We start from the raw sequence: 21,662 nt of genomic DNA, 5'->3' as shown, positions 1-21,662 counted from the left end.
AATATATATTGTAAATAGCTGGGGTCCCAGCACTGAGCCTTGCAGTACCCCACTAGTCATTGCCTGCCATTCTGAAAAGGACCCGTTTACTCCTACTCTTTGATTCCTGTCTGCCAGCCAGTTCTCTATCCACAACAATACTGAACCCCCAATACCGTGTGCTTTAAGTTTGTATACTAATCTCTTATGTGGGACCTTGTCGAAAGCCTTCTGAAAGTCCAGATATAACACATCCACTGGTTCTCCCTTATCCACTCTACTAGTTACATCCTCAAAAATTCTATAAGATTCGTCAGACATGATCTTTCATAAATCCATGCTGACTTTGTCCAATGAATTCACCACTTTCCAAATGTGCTGCTTTCCCATCTTTAATAACTGACTCCAGAATTTTCCCCACCACCGATGTTAGACTAACTGGTCTATAATTCCCCGTTTTCTCTCTCCCTCCCTTTTTAAAAAGTGGGGTTACATTAGCTACCCTCCAGTCCTCAGGAACTACTCCAGAATCTAAAGAGTTTTGAAAATTTATCACTAATGCATCCATTATTTCTGCGGCAACTTCCTTAAGTACTCTGGGATGCATCTTATCTGGCCCTGGGGATTTATCGGCCTTTAATCCATTCAATTTACCTAACACCACTTCCCGGCTAACCTGGATTTCACTCAGTTCCTCCATCTCATTTAACCCCAGGTCCCTTGCTATTTCCGGCAGATTATTTATGTCTTCCTTAGTGAAGACAGAACCCAAGTAGTTATTCAATTGGTCTGCCATGACCTTGTTCCCCATGATCAATTTGCCTGTTTCTGATTGCAAGGGACCTACTTTTGTTTTAACTAACCTTTTCCTCTTCACATATCTATAAAAACTTTTGCAGTCAGTTTTTATGTTCCCTGCCAGTTTTATTTCATAATCTATTTTCCCTTTCCTAATTAAGCCTTAATAATTGACTCCAGCATCTTCCCCACCACCGATGTCAGGCTAAATAGTCTATGATTCCCTGTTTTCTCACTCCCTCCTTTCTTAAAAAGTGGGATAACATTAGCCACCCTACAATTCACAGAAACTGATCCTGAATCTATTGAACATTGGAAAATGATCACCAATGCGTCCATGAATTCTAGAGCCACTTCCTTAAGTACCCTGGGATGCAGACCATCAGGCCCTGCGGATTTATCAGTCTACCCAACACCATTTCCTGCCTAATGTGAATTTCCTTCAGTTCCTCCGTCACCCTAGGTCCTCCGGCCACTAGTACATCTGTGAGATTGTTAGTGTCCAAAGTACCTGTTCAAAGTATTCCCTGGTCCCTGTTCACCCCTACCCCAGGTTTGTGCTGATCAGTTTGATGAAATGGGGTAAGATGATTCTATGACTCTTTGTGACTACCCAGCATGTATCCTAAATATTTCTATTGCAGTTTGCTGGAGGTCACTTCAAGACTTAGCAAAGTCAAATGTGGGTCCCTTGAAGGCAGACGGGGGTGAAATTATTATGGGGAGCAAGGAAGTGGCAGAACAGTTGAACAGGTACTTGAGATCTGTTTTCACTAAGGAAGACACAATCAATCTCCCAGAAGTACTGGAGGACGGAGGATCTAAGGGGGTCGAAGAACTCAAAGAAATGTTCATTAGGCGAGAAATAGTATTGGGTAGGCTAATGTGACTGAAGGATGATACATCCCCAGGGCCTGATGGTCTGCATCCCAGGGTCCTCAGGGAGGTGGCTCCAGCAATAGTGGATGCATTGGTGATCATTTTCCAATGTTCAATAGATTCAGGATCAGTTCTTGTGGATTGGAGGATAGCTAATGTTATCCAACTTTTCAAGAAAGGAGCGAGAGAGAAAACGGGGAATTACAGACCAGTTAGCCTGACTTCGGTGGCGGGAAAGATGCTGGAGTCAATTATTAAAGAGTTAATAATAGGGCATTTGGATAGAAGTAAAACAATTGGTCGAAGTCAGCATGGATTTATGAAAGGAAAATCATGCTTGACTAATCTTCTGGAATTTTTTGTGGATGTGACATGTAAAATGGATGATGGGGAGCCAGTGGATGGAGTGTATCTAGACTTTCAGAAAGCCTTTGACAAGGTCCCGCACGGGAGACTGGTTACTAAAATTAAAGCATATGGTATTGGGGGTAGGGTGTTGACGTGGATATAAAATTGGTTGGCAAACAGGAAGCAAAGAGTAGGAGTGAACGGGTCCTTTTCAGAATGGCAGGTAGTGACAAGTGGAGTGCCGCAAGGCTCGGTGTAGGGGCCGCAACTGTTTATATATTAATTATTTGGAAGAGGGAATTAGGAGCAACACCAGCAATTTTGCAGATGACACAACGCTGGGTGGCAGTGGGAACTGTGAAGAGGATGTTAGGAAGTTGCAGGGTGACCTGGATAGGTTTGTGAATGGGCAGATGCGTGGCAGATGCAGTATAATATAGATAAATGTGAGGTTATCCACTTTGGTGGCAAAAACAAGGGGGCAGTTTCTTATCTCAATGGGGTTAGGTTAGGTAAGGGGGCAGCAAGACCTGGGTGTCCTTGTACACCGGTCACTGAAAGTTGGCGTGCAGGTACATCAGGCAGTGAAGAAAGCTAATGGAATGTTGGCCTTCATAACAAGAGGAATTCAGTATAGGAGTAGAGAGGTTCTTCTGCAGTTGTGTTGGGCTCTGGTAAGTTCACATCTGGAGTATTGCGTACAGTTTTGGTCTCCTAATTTGAGGAAGGATATCCTTGTGATTGAGGCAAGTTCACGAGATCGATCCCTGGGAACTGTCATATGAGGAAAGATTGAAAAGACTAGGCTTGTATTCACTGGAGTTTAGAAGGATGAGGGGGTATCTTATAGAAACATATAACATTATAAAAGGACTGGACAAGCTAGATGCAGGAAAAAATGTTCCCAATGTTGGGTGAGTCCAGAACCAGGGGCCACAGTCTTAGAATAAAGGGGAGGCCATTTAAGACTGAGGTGAGATAAAGCTTTTTCACCCTGAGAGTTGTGAATTTGGGGAATTCCCTGCCACAGAGGGCAGTGGAGGCCAAGATCACTGTATGGATTTAAGGGAGAGTTAGATCGAGCTCTAGGGGCTAGTGGAATCAAGGGATATGGGGAGAAGGCAGGCACGGGTTATTGATTGGGGCCGATCAGCCATGATCACAATGAATGGCGGTGCCGGCTCGAAGGGCTGAATGGCCTCCCCCTGCACCTATTTTCTATGTTTCTATGTTAAGAGGCTGTAATTCTCAGAAATATTATCTCGACCAACCAAGAAGGACAAGGATAGAAGGTACATCTGAAAAGCATGATTTGCAATTCTTCTGTGAAGTAGCATGATTTAATCCACACCCCTTCTCCTATAACCACCCTTCAGTGGCCAAGCTTTGTCCTGCCCCCACCTCTCTTTTCCAGCTTTCTGCCTCCGGCCCCTATCAGTCTGAAAAAGTATCCCGATATGAAGCTTTGTCTGCTCATTCCCTGCATTGACTTGATTCATCGAGTTCCTCCAAAATCTTGTGTTTTGGACTTGATGTAGTTGGATATACATTTGAAACTCCATTACCACCAACACTGCGAAATTACTTTCGCGAGAAGAACGCAAAGATTCAAGAAGGTGATTCAATATATCATTTTGAGTATAATCTTTGGCTCATGACTGCTTTTGTTGTTAAGTACGGTCAAGTACTTTGTGCTTTCAAACCAGCGAGCTGTATTCTTTTTCTTTGAGTCACTGAGACAGAATCAAAGAGCACATAAATAGGCCCTGCGGACTGGCGTTGTACAGACCCATATTAGTTCCATTTACCTCCATTTGGTCCACAGAACTCTAGGCCTCAATTGTCCAGATGCTTCTTAAATGTTGTAAGATTTTCCGCCTCCACTACTTCCTCAAGCAGTGTTTCACATTCCAACTACTATTTGAAACAAAAATCTCTCAGATACCCTTGAAACATAGAAACAGAAAATAGGTGCAGGAGGAGGCCATTCGGCCCTTCGAGCCAGCACTGCCATTCATTGTGATCATGGCTGATCGTCCCCTATCAATAACAAGTGCCTGCCTTCTCCCCATATCCCTTGACTCCATTAGCCCCTAGAGCTCTATCTAACTCTCTCTTAAATCCATCCAGTGATTTGGCCTCCACTGCCATCTGTGGCAGGGAATTCCACAAATTCACAACTCTCTGGGTGAAAATGTTTTTTCTCACCTCAGTCTTAAATGACCTCCCCTTTATTCTAAGACTGTGGCCCCTGGTTCTGTACTCACCCAACATTGGGAACATTTTTCCAGCATCTAGCTTGTCCAGTCCTTTTATAATGTTATATGTTTCTATAAGATATCCCCTCATCCATCTGAATTCCAGTGAATACAAGCCTAGTCTTTTCAAACGTTCCTCATTTGACAGTCCCACCATCCCAGGGATCAATCTCGTGAACCTACGCCGCACTGCCTCAATCACAAGGATGTCCTTCCTCAAATTAGGAGACCAAAACTGTACACAATACTCCAGATGTGGTCTCACCAGAGCCCTATACAACTGCAGAAAAACTTATTTATTCCTATACTGAAATCCTCTTGTTATGAAGGCCAACATTCCATTAGCTTTCTTCAATGCCTGCTGTACCTGTAAGCCAACTTTCAGTGACCGGTGTACAAGGACGCCCAGGTCTCGCTGTACCTCCCCCTTACCTAACCTATCCCCATTGAGATAATAATCTGCCCCCTTGTTTTTGCCGCCAAACTTTCTACTTCGCCTTATATTTGGGTCCGCTCCAATTAAACACTCCCAATATGGGACATTTTATTTTTAATATCTACCTTATCCATCCCTTCATAATTTTGTACTTCTATCAGGTCATGCATCAGCGTCCTCCATGAGATGAATCGATCAGGAAGACGCACAGTGTGTCTTCGTCAAAGTAGGGGAATCAAGAACCAAACACGGGCAGGTGGGACTAGTGTAGCTGGGACATGTTGGCCAGTGTGGGAAAGTTGGACTGAAGGGCCTGTTTCCACGCTGTATTGTATTGCATTGTACAACGTATTATTGTATTATATTGTATTGTACATAGGTTTCGGTACATTGGACATAGGTTTAAGGTGATGGGGTGTTTAATAAGATTTAATAAGAACCTGACAAGTAACTTTCTCACACAATGGGTGGTGGGTGTTTGGAACGAGCTGCCGGAAGAGGTAGTTGAGGCAGGTAATATCACAATGTTTAAGAGAGGGGCATCAATAGGACAGGTTTAGAGGAATAGGGGTCAAACGCAGGCAGGTGGGGCTGGTGGAAATGGGACATGTTGGCCGGTGTGGGCAAGTTGGACTTAAGGGCCTGTTTCCATACTGTATGACTCTATGACTTTGTGACAGCCTCCTCCACACTGGGATAAACAACCCCAACAATCTTTGAGTCCTCTGCAAACTTACTAAACATACTCACTACATTGATGCCCAAGTGATTAAAGTGTATTACAAACCCAAGGATCCTAGTCAGTCCTATATTTAGTCATAGAAATCCAGTCATAAAAGCAATCGCCGTCTATGCTTTCCAAGCCAAATGTTGTAATCAATATTACAATATGACAGCTTGCCTTATATCCCATGTGCCTGATCTTTTGGTCTGTCTGCCATGCAGGACCATGACAAATGCCTTAGTAAAGTCCATGTGGACAACATCTATGGCATTGCCTTCATCAATATACTTTGTTAGCTTTTCAAAAACATCAATTCAAGTCAATTCTATTTTTTATTTAAACCATTAAATTCGGATAAATGTTGTTGTTTTTTTTTAAGAAGTAATATAAAACGTAGGCAGGAATTCCAGCATTTCCAGCATGAAAATTTAATGTCTGAAATAAAAGCAGATACGGAAGCAACATCTGAGGCATTTCCACAAGACTTGTGAATTGTGAAGCTAGAGGAAGGAATGAGGGACGAGGGGAGGGGAGAAATAGGTACCAGGTGGAGGAAGAGGGGGGCATGGGGAGAAAGGGGTGGGAGGTGTTTGCCTAAAATTGGAAAATTCATTATTCATTCCATTGGGTTGTGAACTAAGTGGATTATGAGATGCTGTTCCTCCAGTTTGTATCTCCATTTTCTGGAGTCACTATGGAACTTGATTCACCTGACAACGTTAGCCACTGGATCAACTGACATTTTCAACACTGAAATTAATAGATTTTGATTTGGTTGGCGCATGAAAGGTCAATACTCAAAGATAGTTGAGTTTACAGAGCATTCATAGATTAATTACATGTCAAAGCAGAGGCCAGAATGGATTACTGCTGCTTCTACATTGGACAAGGAAATCAACAATGGAAGCACAAGAGAGTGCAGATTCGGGAATTCAATGCAAAATAAAAACTGCTGGGGATAACTCAGCAGGATGAGCAGCGTATGTGGATGAAAGGAGTTGTCGACATTTCAGATTGAGATTCTGCATCATGGTTGTTGTCGATATTGGTTTATTATTTTCACGTGTATATGATGCAGTGAAAAACGTTGTTGTGCGTGATATCCAGGCAGATCACATTTGATTGAAATGTTCCTACGCATGTGTAGATTAGGTAGTGGAAAAATGAAACACAAACAGTGCAGAATAATGTGTTACAGCTGTAGAGAAAGTGCAGACAACAAAGTGCAATGGCTGCAATGTAGATTGCTAGTTCAGAAATAAATCCTTGGCATTTGAGAACCCAATTAAGAGCTTGTTTACAGCGGAAATAAGTTCATAATCATAATAATTATAATCTTAATTTATTGGCCAAGTATGTTTTGCAACATACGGGGAGTTTGATTTGCCATGCAGTCATACCAAAAAAGCAACAAGACATACAACTACACAAAATTTGACATGAATATCCACCACATTCCTCACTGTGATGGAAGGCAATGAAGTGTTATCTTCTTTCCTCTTTTTTCTCCCGCGATTGTGGGAGTTGAATCATCCGCAGTGGGGGCAATCAAAGCTCCCACATTCGGCAATCGAAGCTCCCACGTCGATGCGATCGAAACTCCCACGTCGGTGCGATTGAAACTCCTGCGGCTTGGGGCTCCCGAAGTCGGTCACCAGCTCCACGATGTTAGGCCACAGTGTGGACGGAGGCACGACATGGATAAAGTTGCATCTCCGTCGAGGAAAGAGATTTGAAAAACGTTACCCCCACCACCCTCATCACCCCCCACGCAGCACACTAAAACATGCATTTTACAACAATCTAAAAACAACAACGAAGGAAAAAGAAGAGACAGACCGTTGGCGAGGCAGCCATTGTCGGCGCCACCTTGTTGTTGTTGAATCTGGCAGTACGGGCTTTGAAGCTTTTTTTATCTACTGTCTGACAGGAGAGGGGAGAAGAGAGAATTACCGTAGTATGAGTGGTCCTTGATTATATTGACTGCTTTCCCAAAGCAACATGAAGTGCTATTGGAATCAATGGGGGAGGGAACTGGTTTGCATGATGGACTCGGCTGTGACCCGATATATCAACCATTGATTTCCCTCCACAGATGCTTTTCAACCAGCAAAGTTTCCCCTGAAGGTACACAAAAATGCTGGAGAAACTCAGCGGGTGCAGCAGCATCTATGGAGCGAAGGAAATAGGTGACGTTTCTGGCCGAAACCCTTCTTCAGACTGATGGGCGGTGGGGGGGAGAAGGAAGGAAAAAGGGAGGAGGAGGAGCCCGAGGGCGGGGAGATGGGAGGAGACAGCTCGAGGGTTAAGGAAGGGGAGGAGACAGCAAGGGCTAGCAAAACTGGGAGAATTCAACGTTCATGCCAGCCGGACGCAAGCAACCCAAGCGGAATATGAGGTGCTGTTCCTCCAATTTCCGGTGTTGCTCACTCTGGCAATGGAGGAGACCCAGGACAGAGAGGTCGGATTGGGAATGGGAGGGGGAGTTGAAGTGCTGAGCCACCGGGAGTTCAGGTAGGTTATTGCGGACTGAGCGGAGGTGTTCGGCGAAACAATCGCCCAACCTCCGCATAGTCTTCCTGCTGAGTTTCTCCAGCATTTTTTGTGTACCTTCAATCTTCCAGCATCTGCAGTTCCTTCTTGAACAAGTTTCTCCTGAAGTTTGGTTTTTGCTATCGATTAAATATCCAAACTTAGTTCATCCAGTCTTGGCATGAACAGTCACTAAAACAACCAGACCAACCTTCATTGCCTGTGAGTGATCGCCTAATCCTTAATCTACATTTTACATCCTCCCTCACCTACACATTAAACCCCCTTTGAAAGTTCTTATTATTTCAGTAATCACATCTTTAGTATGTGTTACATGAACATTCGTTGAGGTAGAACAGTCATTAATTCTAGCCACTGCCAGTGATAAAAAAAATAAAATATTGAGTGAGATTACGGCATTTATTCAGTTCCCTCTATGAATGAAGCTAAAAATGTATCACAGCCAACAAAGTACTGTAGAAGTACATTGTAATCATCATAACTTAAATTTGTAACTGAAATAATAACATTTAGGTGAGTGTTAGGAATAAAAGGGCCTCTTTCTAAAGAAAAAAGCTAAAATAAAATAATATTTTGATACCAATCTAGGGATTTGGTTAAGCCTAGTATTATGTGCAGTTCTGGTCGCCCTATTAAAGGAAGGATATGGAGACTTTGGAGAGGATGTAGACCAGGTGAACAAGAATGCACCCTGGATTTGTGGGTCTTAGTTATAAGGAGAGGTTGGACAAACTGGGATTGTTTTCTCTGGAGCTTCGGAAGCTGAGGGGAGACTCATTAGAAGTATATAAAATAATGAGAGGGAGATATAGAGTAGACAGTCAGAACTTTTTTTCCTGTCAAAGACTGGAAGGCATAGCTTGAAGTTGAGAGGGGCAAAGTTTAAAAGAGACGTGCGCGGTGTGTATTTTACACAGAGACTGGTGGCAGTCTGGAACGCACTACCAAGGATGGTGGCGGAGTAGATACAACAGTTGCATTTAAGGGGCTTTTAGATATGCACACGGATATGCATTGTACAGAGGCATATGGGTTACATACAGGCAGAGGAGATTAGTTTAACAGCATCATGTTCATTCGGCACAGATATTGTGGGCCAAAGGGCCTGTTCCTATGCTCTACTGTTCTATAATCGACATTCTAAATATTTCCCAAATTATATGAAAGACTAGCATTTTATCTGCACGCTTGTGAATCATCTGGCATCTTCAATTATACAGTAATTAAAGGATCATTTTACATTATTTTCATTGACGTGTCCACTGAACCATATTTTCTGTCCAAACAGTCATTACAGTCAATAAAATGGAAATGTTCTTTCTGACTAATGCTAAGTGTGCTCTTTTGAAAATGTGCTGTTATATCTTTGTGAAAATAATCAACATATTGAAGTATTGGATCGGTGAAACCAACTGAAGTTTCATTCTGTCCCTTTGTAAACAAAAAATTAATCATACTCCTTGGATAATGAGAAATAAAAGCATTCATCTTTCAATCGTGTCTTTCGTCCAACATTCTTATTACTTTCAATTTTCAGGTTAATCCCAACGGATTAAAGCTCACACAGCAACATGTCAACGCTTGTTGCTGGTGGCTGTGAAGCATAACTCGAATGTGAGCAACGCTCACAGAAGTCCCCAGTGCTGAAACATTGTTGATACAGGTGATTTCAGATATCATTCAGGGAAGGAACTTAAATTGGATTGAGAATAGAAAGATGGAAATGTCATGATGAATTGACGTCATACTCATACTTTATTAAAGGTATGTCTTTTGAGAAACAAAGGCTGTTGGTATTTGTCTACAAATGCTACGGGCATCTGTGAAAGACCATGTTTTGTCACTTAAAGGTTCTGGGTCACAGTTTAAGAATAAGGGGGAAATCTTTTAGGACCGAGGTGAGAAAAACATTTTTCACAATGAGAGTGGTGAATCTCTGGTACTCTGCCACAGAAAGTAGTTGAGGCCAGTTAATTGGCTATATTTAAGAGGGAGTTAGATGTGGCCCTTGTGGCTAAAGGGAGCAGGGGGTATGGAGAGAAGGTAGGTACGGGATACTGAGTTGGATGATCAGCCATGATTATATTGAATGGCGGTGCAGGCTCAAAGGGCCGAATGGCCTTCTCCTGCACCTATTTTCTATGTTTCTATGTAAAGGGAGCAGGGGTTATGGAGAAAGGTAGGTACGGGATACTGGAGTTGCACCACCACTCCATGATCAGTATTGAATGGCGGTGCAGGCGCAAAGGTCCAAATGGCCTACTCCTGCACCTATTTTCTATGTTTCTATGTTTCTATTTATAAAGGAACAGAGTTTCTGAGCATATTTTCTTGCTTGACAAATGTAAAATCTACAGCCACTTGAACTACAAGGTTCCTTCTCAGCTCCCAGCTTGGTAGATTATGCTTATGACTGAACCTTTGCCTAGCGGTAGATGGTAAAGCAACAGCAGGATGTTATTTGTCAATTAACGGAGGGATAAACCTCATTCGGGTTCCCAGGATATTTTGGCTTTACTCTAGTGAAGACCTCTTCTGCTGGATATGCTTGGTTAGTGCCCGTTTAAGTTGGCATCTCTCCCTTCCGCAGTGTGAGAACAGAAGAAATAGGAGTATGAAATTTGGCCTTTCAAGACTGATCTATCATTTATTAAAATAATGCAAGTTCTTATTTGATGGTGGCATTGTGGTGCAGTGGTACAGTTGCTGCCTTACAGCGCCAGAGACCCGGGTGCAATCCTGACCAAGGATGCTGTCTGTATGGTGTTTGTACATTACCCCCGCTACCTGCATGGGTTTTCTCCATGTGCTGCGGTTTCCTCCCACACTTCAAAGATGTACAGGTTTGTAGGTTAATTGGCTTTGGTAAAATTGTAAATGAATGTGGGTAGGATAGTGTTAGTGTGCAGTGATCGCTGGTCGGTGCAGACTCGGAAGGCCAAAAGGGCGTTTCTGCACCGTATCTCTTAAGTAAATTAAACTAAACTAAGCTTTTTACAGCATTACCCCATATCCCATTAATACTCAGAAAATGATCCATTTCTTTTGAATGAAGTCCCTGCTAAGCCTTCACAGTTAATAGACATAAAATGCTGGAGCAACTCGGTGGGACAGGCAGCATCTATGGATAGAAGGAATGGGTGACGTTTTTGTTTCATTTTTGGAAACACTTAAAGTGTTTCAACTTTTGGAAATTGTTCGAAGCAAGCCCGTTCCCATATCAGTGCCTCGGCAGCAAGATGAATCGGATGATGGTGAGATGTAAATGCCAGGAACAAAAGCAAAGTTTTCGGTCAAAAACAACGGGTGGTGAATCTGTTGAATTTTTGCCACAGAAGGATGTGGAGAAAAAGTCAGTGGATATTTTTAAGGCAGAGATAGATAGATTAGTGATTAGTACAGGTCAGAGGTTATGGTAAGAAGGGAGAAGAACGGGGTTAGGAGGGAGAGATAGATCAGCTATGATTGAATGGCGACGTAGACTTGGTGGGTCGAATGGCCTAATTCAACTACTATCGCTTATGATCTTACAATCTTATGAATGCTGTGATCAGAGAGCAAATCACAAAGTGCTGGAGGAACTCAATGGGTCAGGTAGCATTTGGAAAGAGAATGGACTGACATGGCTTCAGGTCGGGACCCTTGTTATAGACGGCTAAGTTTTGCTCAGATTCCAGTATTTGCATTCCTGGATCAACACAAAATGCTAAAATAACTCTTCATGACAGGCAGCATCTCTGGAGAGAAGGAATGGGTGACGTTTTGGATCGAGACCCTTCTACAGACTGAGAGTCAGGGGAGAGGGCGACACAGAGATGAGGAAAGGTAAGGTGTGAAAACGAGACATCGAAGGGTATGAAGTTCAAGGAGAATGTAGAATAGATCATTGTTAGCTGGGACAAGTTGACAACGAAGCATACAGTGATAAAAATTAACCAGGGAGACAGTCAGATTGGTCAAAGTTCTAGGAAGGGGAAGGGATGCAGAGGGAAAGCCAGGGTTACTTTAAGTTAGGAAAGTCAATATTCATACGGTTTCGGCCCGAAACGTTGCCTATTTCCTTCGCTCCATAGATGCTGCTGCACCCGCTGAGTTTCTCCAGCTTTTTTGTGTAACCACCAATATTCATACCGTTGGGTTGTAAGCAGTCATCCCACTTTTGCATCCTAAACATTAGGGGCAATTTACAGAAGCTAATTAACCTCAAAATCTGCATGTCTTTGAAACGTTGGAGGAAACCGGAACACCCAGATAACATGTTCAAGAAGGAACTGCAGATGCTGGAAAATTGAAGGTAGATAAAAATGCTGGAGAAACTCAGCGGTTGCAGCAGCATCTATGGAGCAAAGGAAATAGGCTAGTCTGAAGAAGGGTTTCGGCCCGAAACGTTGCCTATTTTCTTCGCTCCATAGATGCTGCTGCTCCCGCTGAGTTTCTCCAGCATTTTTGTCTACACCCAGAGAAAACCCATGCAGTCACAGGGAGAAAAGACAAATTCCACTCAGAGAGCACCCATAGTGAGGATCGAACCCGGGTCTCTGGTGCTGTGAGGCAGCATCTCTACTGCTGCATCACCGTGCCGTCATTATTAAGTGGCCTAGCAGGCTTGAGAGACCAAGGGGTGATTCCCGTTCTTGATCTGCATGATCTCATTTTCATTCCTCTTCTGTCTAGCTGAACAATTTATGAAATTCTTAAGGGGTTGGACAGGCTAGATGCAGGAAGATTGCTCCCGATGTTGGGGAAGTCCAGGACAAGGGGTCACAGCTTAAGGATAAGGGGGAAATCCTTTAAAACCGAGATGAGAAGAACTTTTTTCACACAGGGAGTGGTGAATCTCTGGAACTCTCTGCCACAGAGGGTAGTCGAGGCCAGTTCATTGGCTATATTTAAGAGGGAGTTAGATGTGGCCCTTGTGGCTAAGGGGATCAGAGGGTATGGAGAGAAGGCAGGTACGGGATACTGAGTTGGATGATCAGCCATGATCATATTGAATGGCGGTGCAGGTTCGAAGGGCCGAATGGCCTACTCCTGCACCTAATTTCTATGTTTCTATGTTTCTATGAACATGGCATCATTCACATTTAGAAACAAACATGATTTCTGTACTCTAGATACCAATTTCATTCTTATACACACTAAGGCATGCATACATACCAGAAATGGGTTGGCTGTGGAAATTCAACAACAACAGATCAGAAATATCCAGCAAACATTTCTTGTGAACTGAAGTTTTTTACATGCCACAATTGCAAAAAAAAATTCCATCCATTCCTAAACTACAGACAGGAGTTAATTTGGATATCATTTACACAATGTTCCTTCACTGATGTGGGAACCATTTCCTTCCCACATGAGAGCATATGAAAAATTATACTGCATCTTTCCCCAATGAACTCCTCTCCTTTCTCATTTTCCTGATCCGTTCTAGTGAAGGAAATCCCCTGCCTGATGTAAACATCTAATATTTTTCACAATCGTTTCATGTCTCTGAAGGTATGAATTTATTCTCCTTGATTTCAAGATTTCCCTTAGCTATTTCATGTATCTGAGATTATCCACTCGCAGGTACAAAACGACATTTACCTTGATGGTAATTGAAGTTCACTACGAGTCATCCATTAGTGTGCTGCGTAGTAATTTTTTAGTGTATAGTTACATTTCTAGGCCATCACATCTACACAACCCCAACACCTCCCCTACACTTCACTCAACTTTCATATTGACCTGTGACACTGAGATATTCCCTGATTCCCATCCTATGGAACATCCTCTGAAAAAAGGGTATTGACCTGAAACGTCAACTAATCGTTCTCTGCAGAGATACTACCTGACTCGCTGAGTTACTCCAGCATTTTGTCTCTATCTTTGGTTTAAACCAGCATCTGCAGTTCCTTCCTACACACTCTGTACATTCCTCGTGTTGATCTCTCATTTCCTTCTCCATCTTCTTTAACCTTCTACCTTGCACGGTGATTTCCATTTTTATGAATGTTTCTTGCTCCCAAACCTGGTGGGAAGCAAATGTCCTTGTATCCTATTGGTTTGGGAATATCTAGAATATCTATGGTCAAGCCAAACACAAAGGCCCACCATCAGCCCAATCTCAATACCACTTCTGAAATATTCAATCCATTTACCTTACAATGATAAAATAACCTTGAATCTCAGGAGAATAAATACAGTGGCAGAAGAGGACGGAAAACAGCGACTTTCAGCTGCCTAAAGCTGAAAAGGAAGGTGACAGAATAACTAATGAAAGACACAGTTGTGGAAATACCACTTGATCCATGAACAGGTCCCAAAGAAGAACTATAATTAGTTTTGAGATGGTAGATTTCAAAATATTTTATGGTTTCACTGCACTCGCTAATAGTTAGTTTACTAGCATATTTCTTTGATGAGACAAATTTATTCTCAAGTTTGATTAAAATCCAACGCAGTAGTGACAAATTAGAATCCAGTCAAACAGACAGCTTAAATTGTTGGTGACAATCTTTGACCAGAAACAGCAATTATCAGAGCGTCAAACACAGGAGCATTTAAAAAGAAGTGTATTGGGCTTGTGAATTTTACATGCCACCAAACGTTTAATGGATTTAAAAACTCAAGCAAATGTGGACAGTTCACACACTTATCTATTCAACAAAATAATGATAAGCTTAACAAGTGCTCGTAAACTCCAAGAACATAATTATTGGTCATTAAAAAAGTAGTGCCCTCATCATGTTCGTAGTTTGTAAAGACTATGGGGTAAGAAGATGCAAAATTCATTTAGGATAAAACCAGACAACAATATATTTGAAGCCCTCACTTCAATGGCAATATGAAGAAAGTACATATCACAAATCTTATTGAGGATAGTTTTGAATCATTTAAAATGTTTCCATCCCCCCTGAGAAATTATGAAAAATTGCTGAAGAATAATATGAGGGAGCTTTAAATCTTACTCATATCATCATTGCCCATTTGCTGGACTAAGTTAAATAGCAATGAGTATAGAGTTTACTTGATCATGGACTATATCATAAATCTTCCTGATGCTATATTTATCTGAAGGAGCAAAAAGAAAAGGCCACGTGGAGTTGGTGTTTGAAGTAACAGGTGCTTTATTAAGATTTGTACATACTTGGAGTTCAGCTTTGGCTGGCCAGTTGGTGCACAGCAATTGTAATAAATCGCCGGTTCACTGCAACACCAACTCCGTGTGGCTTTTCCATTTTGCTCCTACACATGCAACAGCGATTCATGTTCATAGGACTCAGCACAGCATACCGACCAATGTCATGGATATGATGGGACAACAAACAATTAGACTCAGGTTTGGCAGTTCAGTATGACTAATTGCTACACCAAGTGGTGGCTTTATCCATTATCTCTAGTTGTAGTTGAGAGTACATTCATAGTTATGAAAACTCATGAGTTCAAGGCATGACATTTCAAATATGGAACAAACTCACCTCGACAAGCTTGTTAGCATGCTCGCGGAAGACCTGTGCGTATTCCTTCACCTCCTTCTCATTGCCACTCTTAGCTGCTTCGATGAGAACCAACAGAGGAACATTGGTTTCCAGAAATGAGTCAGAGATGTGATCCATGACAGCCTTGCGAAGCTTTGGAAAGAAAAGAAAGTAGAATAAATGATTAATAATAATGCTGTAAATGAATAAAACGACCTATGTTTATATAAGCTTTTGCCGAATTAATAAAGATAATTTGTTCTCAACGATATGTAAACCATGTCTTAATGGTTCATACTATTACCATGGATGCACTGAAGTAGATATTGAATCTGATTGCAAACTGCAGTGAGCCACTTTAAATGTTAACAACACCAGTCCCTTGGTTAATAGTAACTATCGTGTCAGGCACGAAACACCCAGATAAATTAATTAATCTCAGTACAAAACAACCTTGATTGACCGAAGTCCTAAGTAGAACTCCGTGTGATTCATAGTTTTCCATCCGCTTTGTTACATCAACATTGACAATAGTTAAAGAAGACAGACTAAACAACCTTTATCGTAATAATGTTAAAACTACAGGTTTCAGAAATGATTCTTCTGGTGGCTAAAGAACAGAGTGTCAGCATGGTGGGCCACATATTGTGAATTATACTCACAGCGCTCATCAATTCAGCCAAAGTGAATCAAGTCATTTATTTTGACTCACAAGTGACAACTTATTTATCCATTCCGAGTGAATATCTGTGGTCAGAAGCTGTTACTAATTTTTAGATACCCTGATGAACTCTTTATGGTATGGTATGACCGGATAGCACATGAAATAAAGTTTTTGATTATACCCCTGTACACGTGACAATAATAAACCAATATGAATACTCGATTACTGTACTATTTTTCCCTTTTTTGCCATGTAAGGGGACATTTTGGTTTACTGCCCAAAGCAACATAACATGTTTGCCAGGAGTATGTGCTGGAAGATTGTAGGCAGTGCACCTGCTTATCCCAAATACACCATAGATGCATGCCCACTGTCCAAAAGTGTCAATCCTAAACATTCTAATATTCATATTCCTGATCTGAGTCAAACTGTTACACTCTAAAAGTCAGAAAAAAATGTTAGTTTACTCTCTATCAGCAAAGTTCCAAGGAAGTGCAGGAAGGAACTGCAGATGCTGAACACACCGAAGATAGACACAAAAAGCTGGAGTAACTCAATGGGTCAGGCAGCATCTCTGGATAAAAGGAATAGGTGACATTTCAGATCGAGGCCCTTCTTCAGACTGAGAATCAGGGGCAGAGGGAATCAAGAGCATGTCATTATGAGAGGCATAGATGGGGTAGAGTGTCAGAACCCATTTTCCCCAGGGTGGAAATGTCAAAGACCAGACAGTAGAGCTGTGAGGTGAGAGGAACAAATTAAAAGAGGATGTGCAGAACATTTTTTTAACACAGACTGGTGGTTGCCTGGAATGTGCAGCCAGGGGTGTTGCTGGAATAAGATACAATAGTGGCATTTAAGAAGCTTTTAGATAGGCAGATGGATGTGTAGGGAATGGAGGGAAATGGACAATGTGCTGGCATCATGTTCAGCACAGATATTGTGGGTTGAAAGGACTGTTCTTGTGTAGGAAAGATATGCAGATACTGGTTTACACCGAAGATAGACACAAAAAGCTGTAGTAACTCAGTGGGACAGGCAGCATCTATGGAGAGAAGGAATGGGTGCGTTTTGGGTCGAGACCCTTCTTCAGACTGGTTAGGGATAAACATTGAAACATAGAAATTAGGTGCAGGAGTAGGCCATTCGGCCTGCACCGCCATTCAATATGATCATGGCTGATCATGCAACTCAGTATCCCGTACCTGCCTTCTCTCCATACCCTCTGATCCCCTTGGCCACAAGGGCCACATCTAACTCCCTCTTAAATATAGCCAATGAACTGGACTCAACTACCCTCTGTGGCAGAGAGTTCCAGAGATTCACCACTCTGTGTGAAAAAAGTTCTTCTCATCTCGGTTTTAAAGGATTCCCCCCTTATCCTTAAGCTGTGACCCCTTGTCCCGGACTTCCCCAACATCGGGAACAATCTTCCTGCATCTAGCCTGTCCAACCCCTTAAGAATGTTGTAAGTTTCTATAAGATCCCCTCTCAATCTCCTAAATTCTAGAGAGTATAAACCAAGTTTATCCAGTCTTTCTTCATAAGACAGTCCTGACATCCCAGGAATCAGTCTGGTGAACCTTCTCTGCACTCCCTCTATGGCAATAATGTCCTTCCTCAGATTTGGAGACCAAAACTGTACGCAATCCTCCAGGTGTGGTCTCACCCTGTACAACTGCAGTAGAACCTCCCTGCTCCTATACTCAAATCCTTTTGCTATGAAAGCCAACATACCATTCACTTTCTTTACTGCCTGCTGCACCTGCATGCCTACCTTCAATGACTGGTGTACCATGACACACAGGTCTCGCTGCATCTCCCCCTTTCCCAATCGGCCACCATTTAGACAATAGTCTGCTTTCCTGTTTTTGCCACCAAAATGGATAACCTCACATTATACTGCATCTGCCAAACATTTGCCCACTCACCCAGCCTATCCAAGTCACCTTGCAGTCTCCTAGCATCCTCCTCACAGCTAACACTGCCCCCCCAGCTTAGTGTCATCCGCAAACTTGGAGATATTGCCTTCAATTCCCTCATCCAGATCATTAATATATATTGTAAATAGCTGGGGTCCCAGGACTGAGCCTTGCGGTACCCCACTAGTCACTGCCTGCCGTTGTGAAAAGGACCCGTTTACTCCTACTCTTTGCTTCCTGTTTGTCAGCCAGTTCTCTATCCACATCAATACTGAACCCCCAATGCCATGTGCTTTAAGTTTGTATACTAATCTCTTATGTGGGACCCTGTCGAAAGCCTTCTGGAACTCCAGATACACCACATCCACTGGTTCCCCCCTATCCACGCTACTAGTTACATCCTCGAAAAATTCTATAAGATTCGTCAGACATGATTTACCTTTCGTAAATCCATGCTGACTTTGTCCAATGATTTCACCACTTTCCAAATGTGCTGCTATCCCATCTTTAATAACTGACTCTAGCAGTTTCCCCACTACCGATGTTAGACTAACTGGTCTGTAATTCCTGTTTTTTCTCTCTCCTCCCTCCCTTCTTAAAAAGTGGGGTTACGTTTGCTACCCGCCAATCGTCAGGAACTACTCCAGAATCTAAAGAGTTTTGAAAGATTATTACTAATGCATCCATTATTTCTAGACCTACTTCCTTAAGTACTCTGGGATGCAGCCTATCTGGCCCTGGGGATTTATCGGCCTTTAATCCATTCAATTTACCCAACACCACTTCCCGACTAACCTGGATTTCAATCAGTTCCTCCAACTTCTTTGACCCGCGGGCCCCTGCTATTTCCGGCAGATTATTTATGTCTTCCTTTGTGAAGACGGAACCAAAGTAGTTATTCAATTGGTCCGCCATATCCTTGTTCCCCATGATCAACTCGCCTGTTTCTGACTGCAAGGGACCTACATTTGTTTTAACTAATCTCTTTCTTTTCACATATCTATAAAAACTTTTGCAGTCAGTTTTTATGTTCCCTGACAGTTTTCTTTCATAATCCATTTTTCCTTTCCTAATTAAGCCCTTCGTCCTCCTCTGCTGGTCTCTGAATGTCTCCCAGTCCTCCGGTATGCTGCTTTTTCTGGATAAGTTTTTTATCAATGTTTATCATCGTCACTTTTTTGATTCAAGGTTCAAGATTCAAGATTCAAGAGAGTTTATTGTCATGTGGCCCAGATAGGACAATTAAATTCTTGCTTTGCTTCAGCACAACAGAATATTGCAGGCATAAACAATACTGAACAGATCAGTGTGTCCATATACCATTGAATATATATATATATACACACACATAAATAAGCATATAAAGTGCAGTAGGCTATTAAAGTTCAGATTTTGTTTGAGTTGAGTTTAATAGTCTTTCATTCATTGTTCTTTATCTCTCTACATCATCGTCTATATCTCTCGTTTCCCTATCCCTAACCAGTTTGAAGAAGGGTCTCGACCCGAAACATCATTCATTCCTTCTCTCCAGAGATGCTGCCTGTCCTGCTGAGTTACTCCAGGATTATTCTTGTGCTGTACGGTTCTATGTTTTACGTCCACCCAAACACAGGCTAGCATTTGCAGAACTGCACTACCAAATGACCAAGCTTACAATTTCAACGACATCTGTGTGCCCCAGGAATTGGGCCATGGCAACAATAACTCATCTCGCAAAGCATTTGTGCGAATGGGTGAGAGCAGGAATTCATTACGCGTGTGAGAGATAAGAGAGCAGCATGATATCCCGTAATCGTCTGGGATATATATGCTCAGTGGAGGAATGCAGAACATTATTCATACTTGCAACAATTTCAAAGAGCGCAAAAAAAATATGGCTGCGCCGCTCAGTGAATGAGTTAACCTTTATCAGTGACCTTAACAGAAAAATATACTTGTACAGTATTGCTTTCATTTTATATAAGGAAGCCTGGAGGCATAAATACACCAGTATAACATTTATGATCATTCCCTGCAACACCACTGCATCATGAAATCATTAAACACCACATGCTTGTGAAGCAATCTTTCAAAATTAATGAAGAGGTAAGTAATCTATAGGCCATAATATGATTTCAATGGGTCATGTCATCTGGATTTTCTTGCATATTACATAGAGATAAGTAATTTAATTCCTTCAACTTATGCTACATTCATAAGGTTGGTTGCGGCATAATTGCCCCTCGACTCTATTTACCCATCCTGATCCGCATGGCTTTATTTCCTTATGAATTAATTTGGCAATCGCATTATTGAAATTGCAAGTAACACAGCAATCAAAGCAATCTGGAGGAAGTGTTCCAAGTTTCCACAAACCTTTGTGTGGAACGGTTGAGTCTGTTTATTTAATCAACAAAATATTGATTAATCCATGATATGTAGACTAACACACAAGATGTCTGGAGTTAAACTTCTGAAAATTTTGGAGATGATTCTTAATTTATTTAGTAGTGCCACCATTTTTAATTTCCTGAGCAGAGCACGACTGGTGTGCCCAATGTGTTTTCACAGTAGACACTATCTCCTCTCCCTTCAACACAATGATCTTACTGTTAGCCTTAGGGCGGCATGGTGGTGCAGTGGTACAGTTGCTGCCTTACAGTGCTTGCAGCACAGAGAACCATGTTCAATCCCGACTACGGGTGCTGTCTGTACAGAGTTTGTAAGTTCTCCCCCTGACCACGTGGGTTTTCTGCAAGATATGGAGGGTTATGGTCTGAGTGCAGGTAGATGGGACTAGGGGAAAATAAGTGTTCGGCACAGACTTGTAGGGCCGAGATGGCCTGTTTCCGTGCTGTAATTGTTATATGGTTATATTCAGTTTGCACCCACACTCCAAAGACGTACGGGTTTGTAGGTTAATTAGCTTGTTTATAAATTGTCCTTCGTGTAGGATAGTGTTCATGTGTGAGGATCGCTGGATGGTGCAGACACGGTGGGCTGAAGGACCTGTTTGAGCACTGTAAACTAAACTAAATTTAAGGTAGTCTTCAGTCGCAACACAATTGATGAAAATAAGTGCCCATTTCCAATTTGAACAATTTTGAACAAGCTTTGAAACTAGTATGAGGTATCTGTATCTGTGATACAGAGGAAGCTATAGAAATGTATGCATTTACAATTTTTAAAGTACATTTGGACGACTATATGGACTGAAAGGGTTTAGAGGGGTTTGGGCCAAATATAAGCAAATGGGATTTGCCAAACATGTCTACATGGTCAGCAGAGAGAAGGTGGGCCGAAGGGGCTATTCCTGTGTTATAGGGCTCTGTGACTCTCTATGATTCTAGTTGCTATCCAAATACTTTTCCTGCCTGACATTTGCTGACTCATCATGTGTGATCCGACCCATCAACTCTCAGTCATTCAGAGTGAGGTTTATTCTTTTAAAAGGCATCACCTGTTTCCATGTGTCTCACTCTTAAAAATAAACACAGCTCCATATGTCAAAATGGGTTTGCAATCTGTCTCACTCTCCTTCATCCCAAATTGTACTAACATTTCCCCATGTTGACAGGGCAGTGTGTGGTCCTTAAATGTTCCGAATTTGCCAGCAGACACCTGCTCAATGTAAACTAAACAATGTTGCCAAATTCTGTGTC

General features: G+C 42.1%; 1 protein-coding gene across 2 annotated transcripts in view; it reads right to left on the bottom strand.

Moving 5' to 3' along the window:
• Positions 1-21,662, bottom strand: part of ctnna2 (catenin (cadherin-associated protein), alpha 2) — a 1,403,856-nt gene that overhangs the window by 662,972 nt on the left and 719,222 nt on the right. For both annotated transcript variants that reach the window (XM_055644902.1, XM_055644985.1), the window contains exon 9: positions 15,436-15,588. In XM_055644902.1, the coding sequence (XP_055500877.1) occupies positions 15,436-15,588 (153 nt within the window). The remainder of the gene's footprint in view (positions 1-15,435; positions 15,589-21,662) is intronic.

This window comes from Leucoraja erinacea, chromosome 1 (genome assembly GCF_028641065.1).
Source record: "Leucoraja erinacea ecotype New England chromosome 1, Leri_hhj_1, whole genome shotgun sequence".
NCBI lineage: Eukaryota > Metazoa > Chordata > Chondrichthyes > Rajiformes > Rajidae > Leucoraja > Leucoraja erinaceus.
Note: the sequence above shows the minus strand (reverse complement) of the source record. Positions and strands in the feature narration are given on the sequence as shown.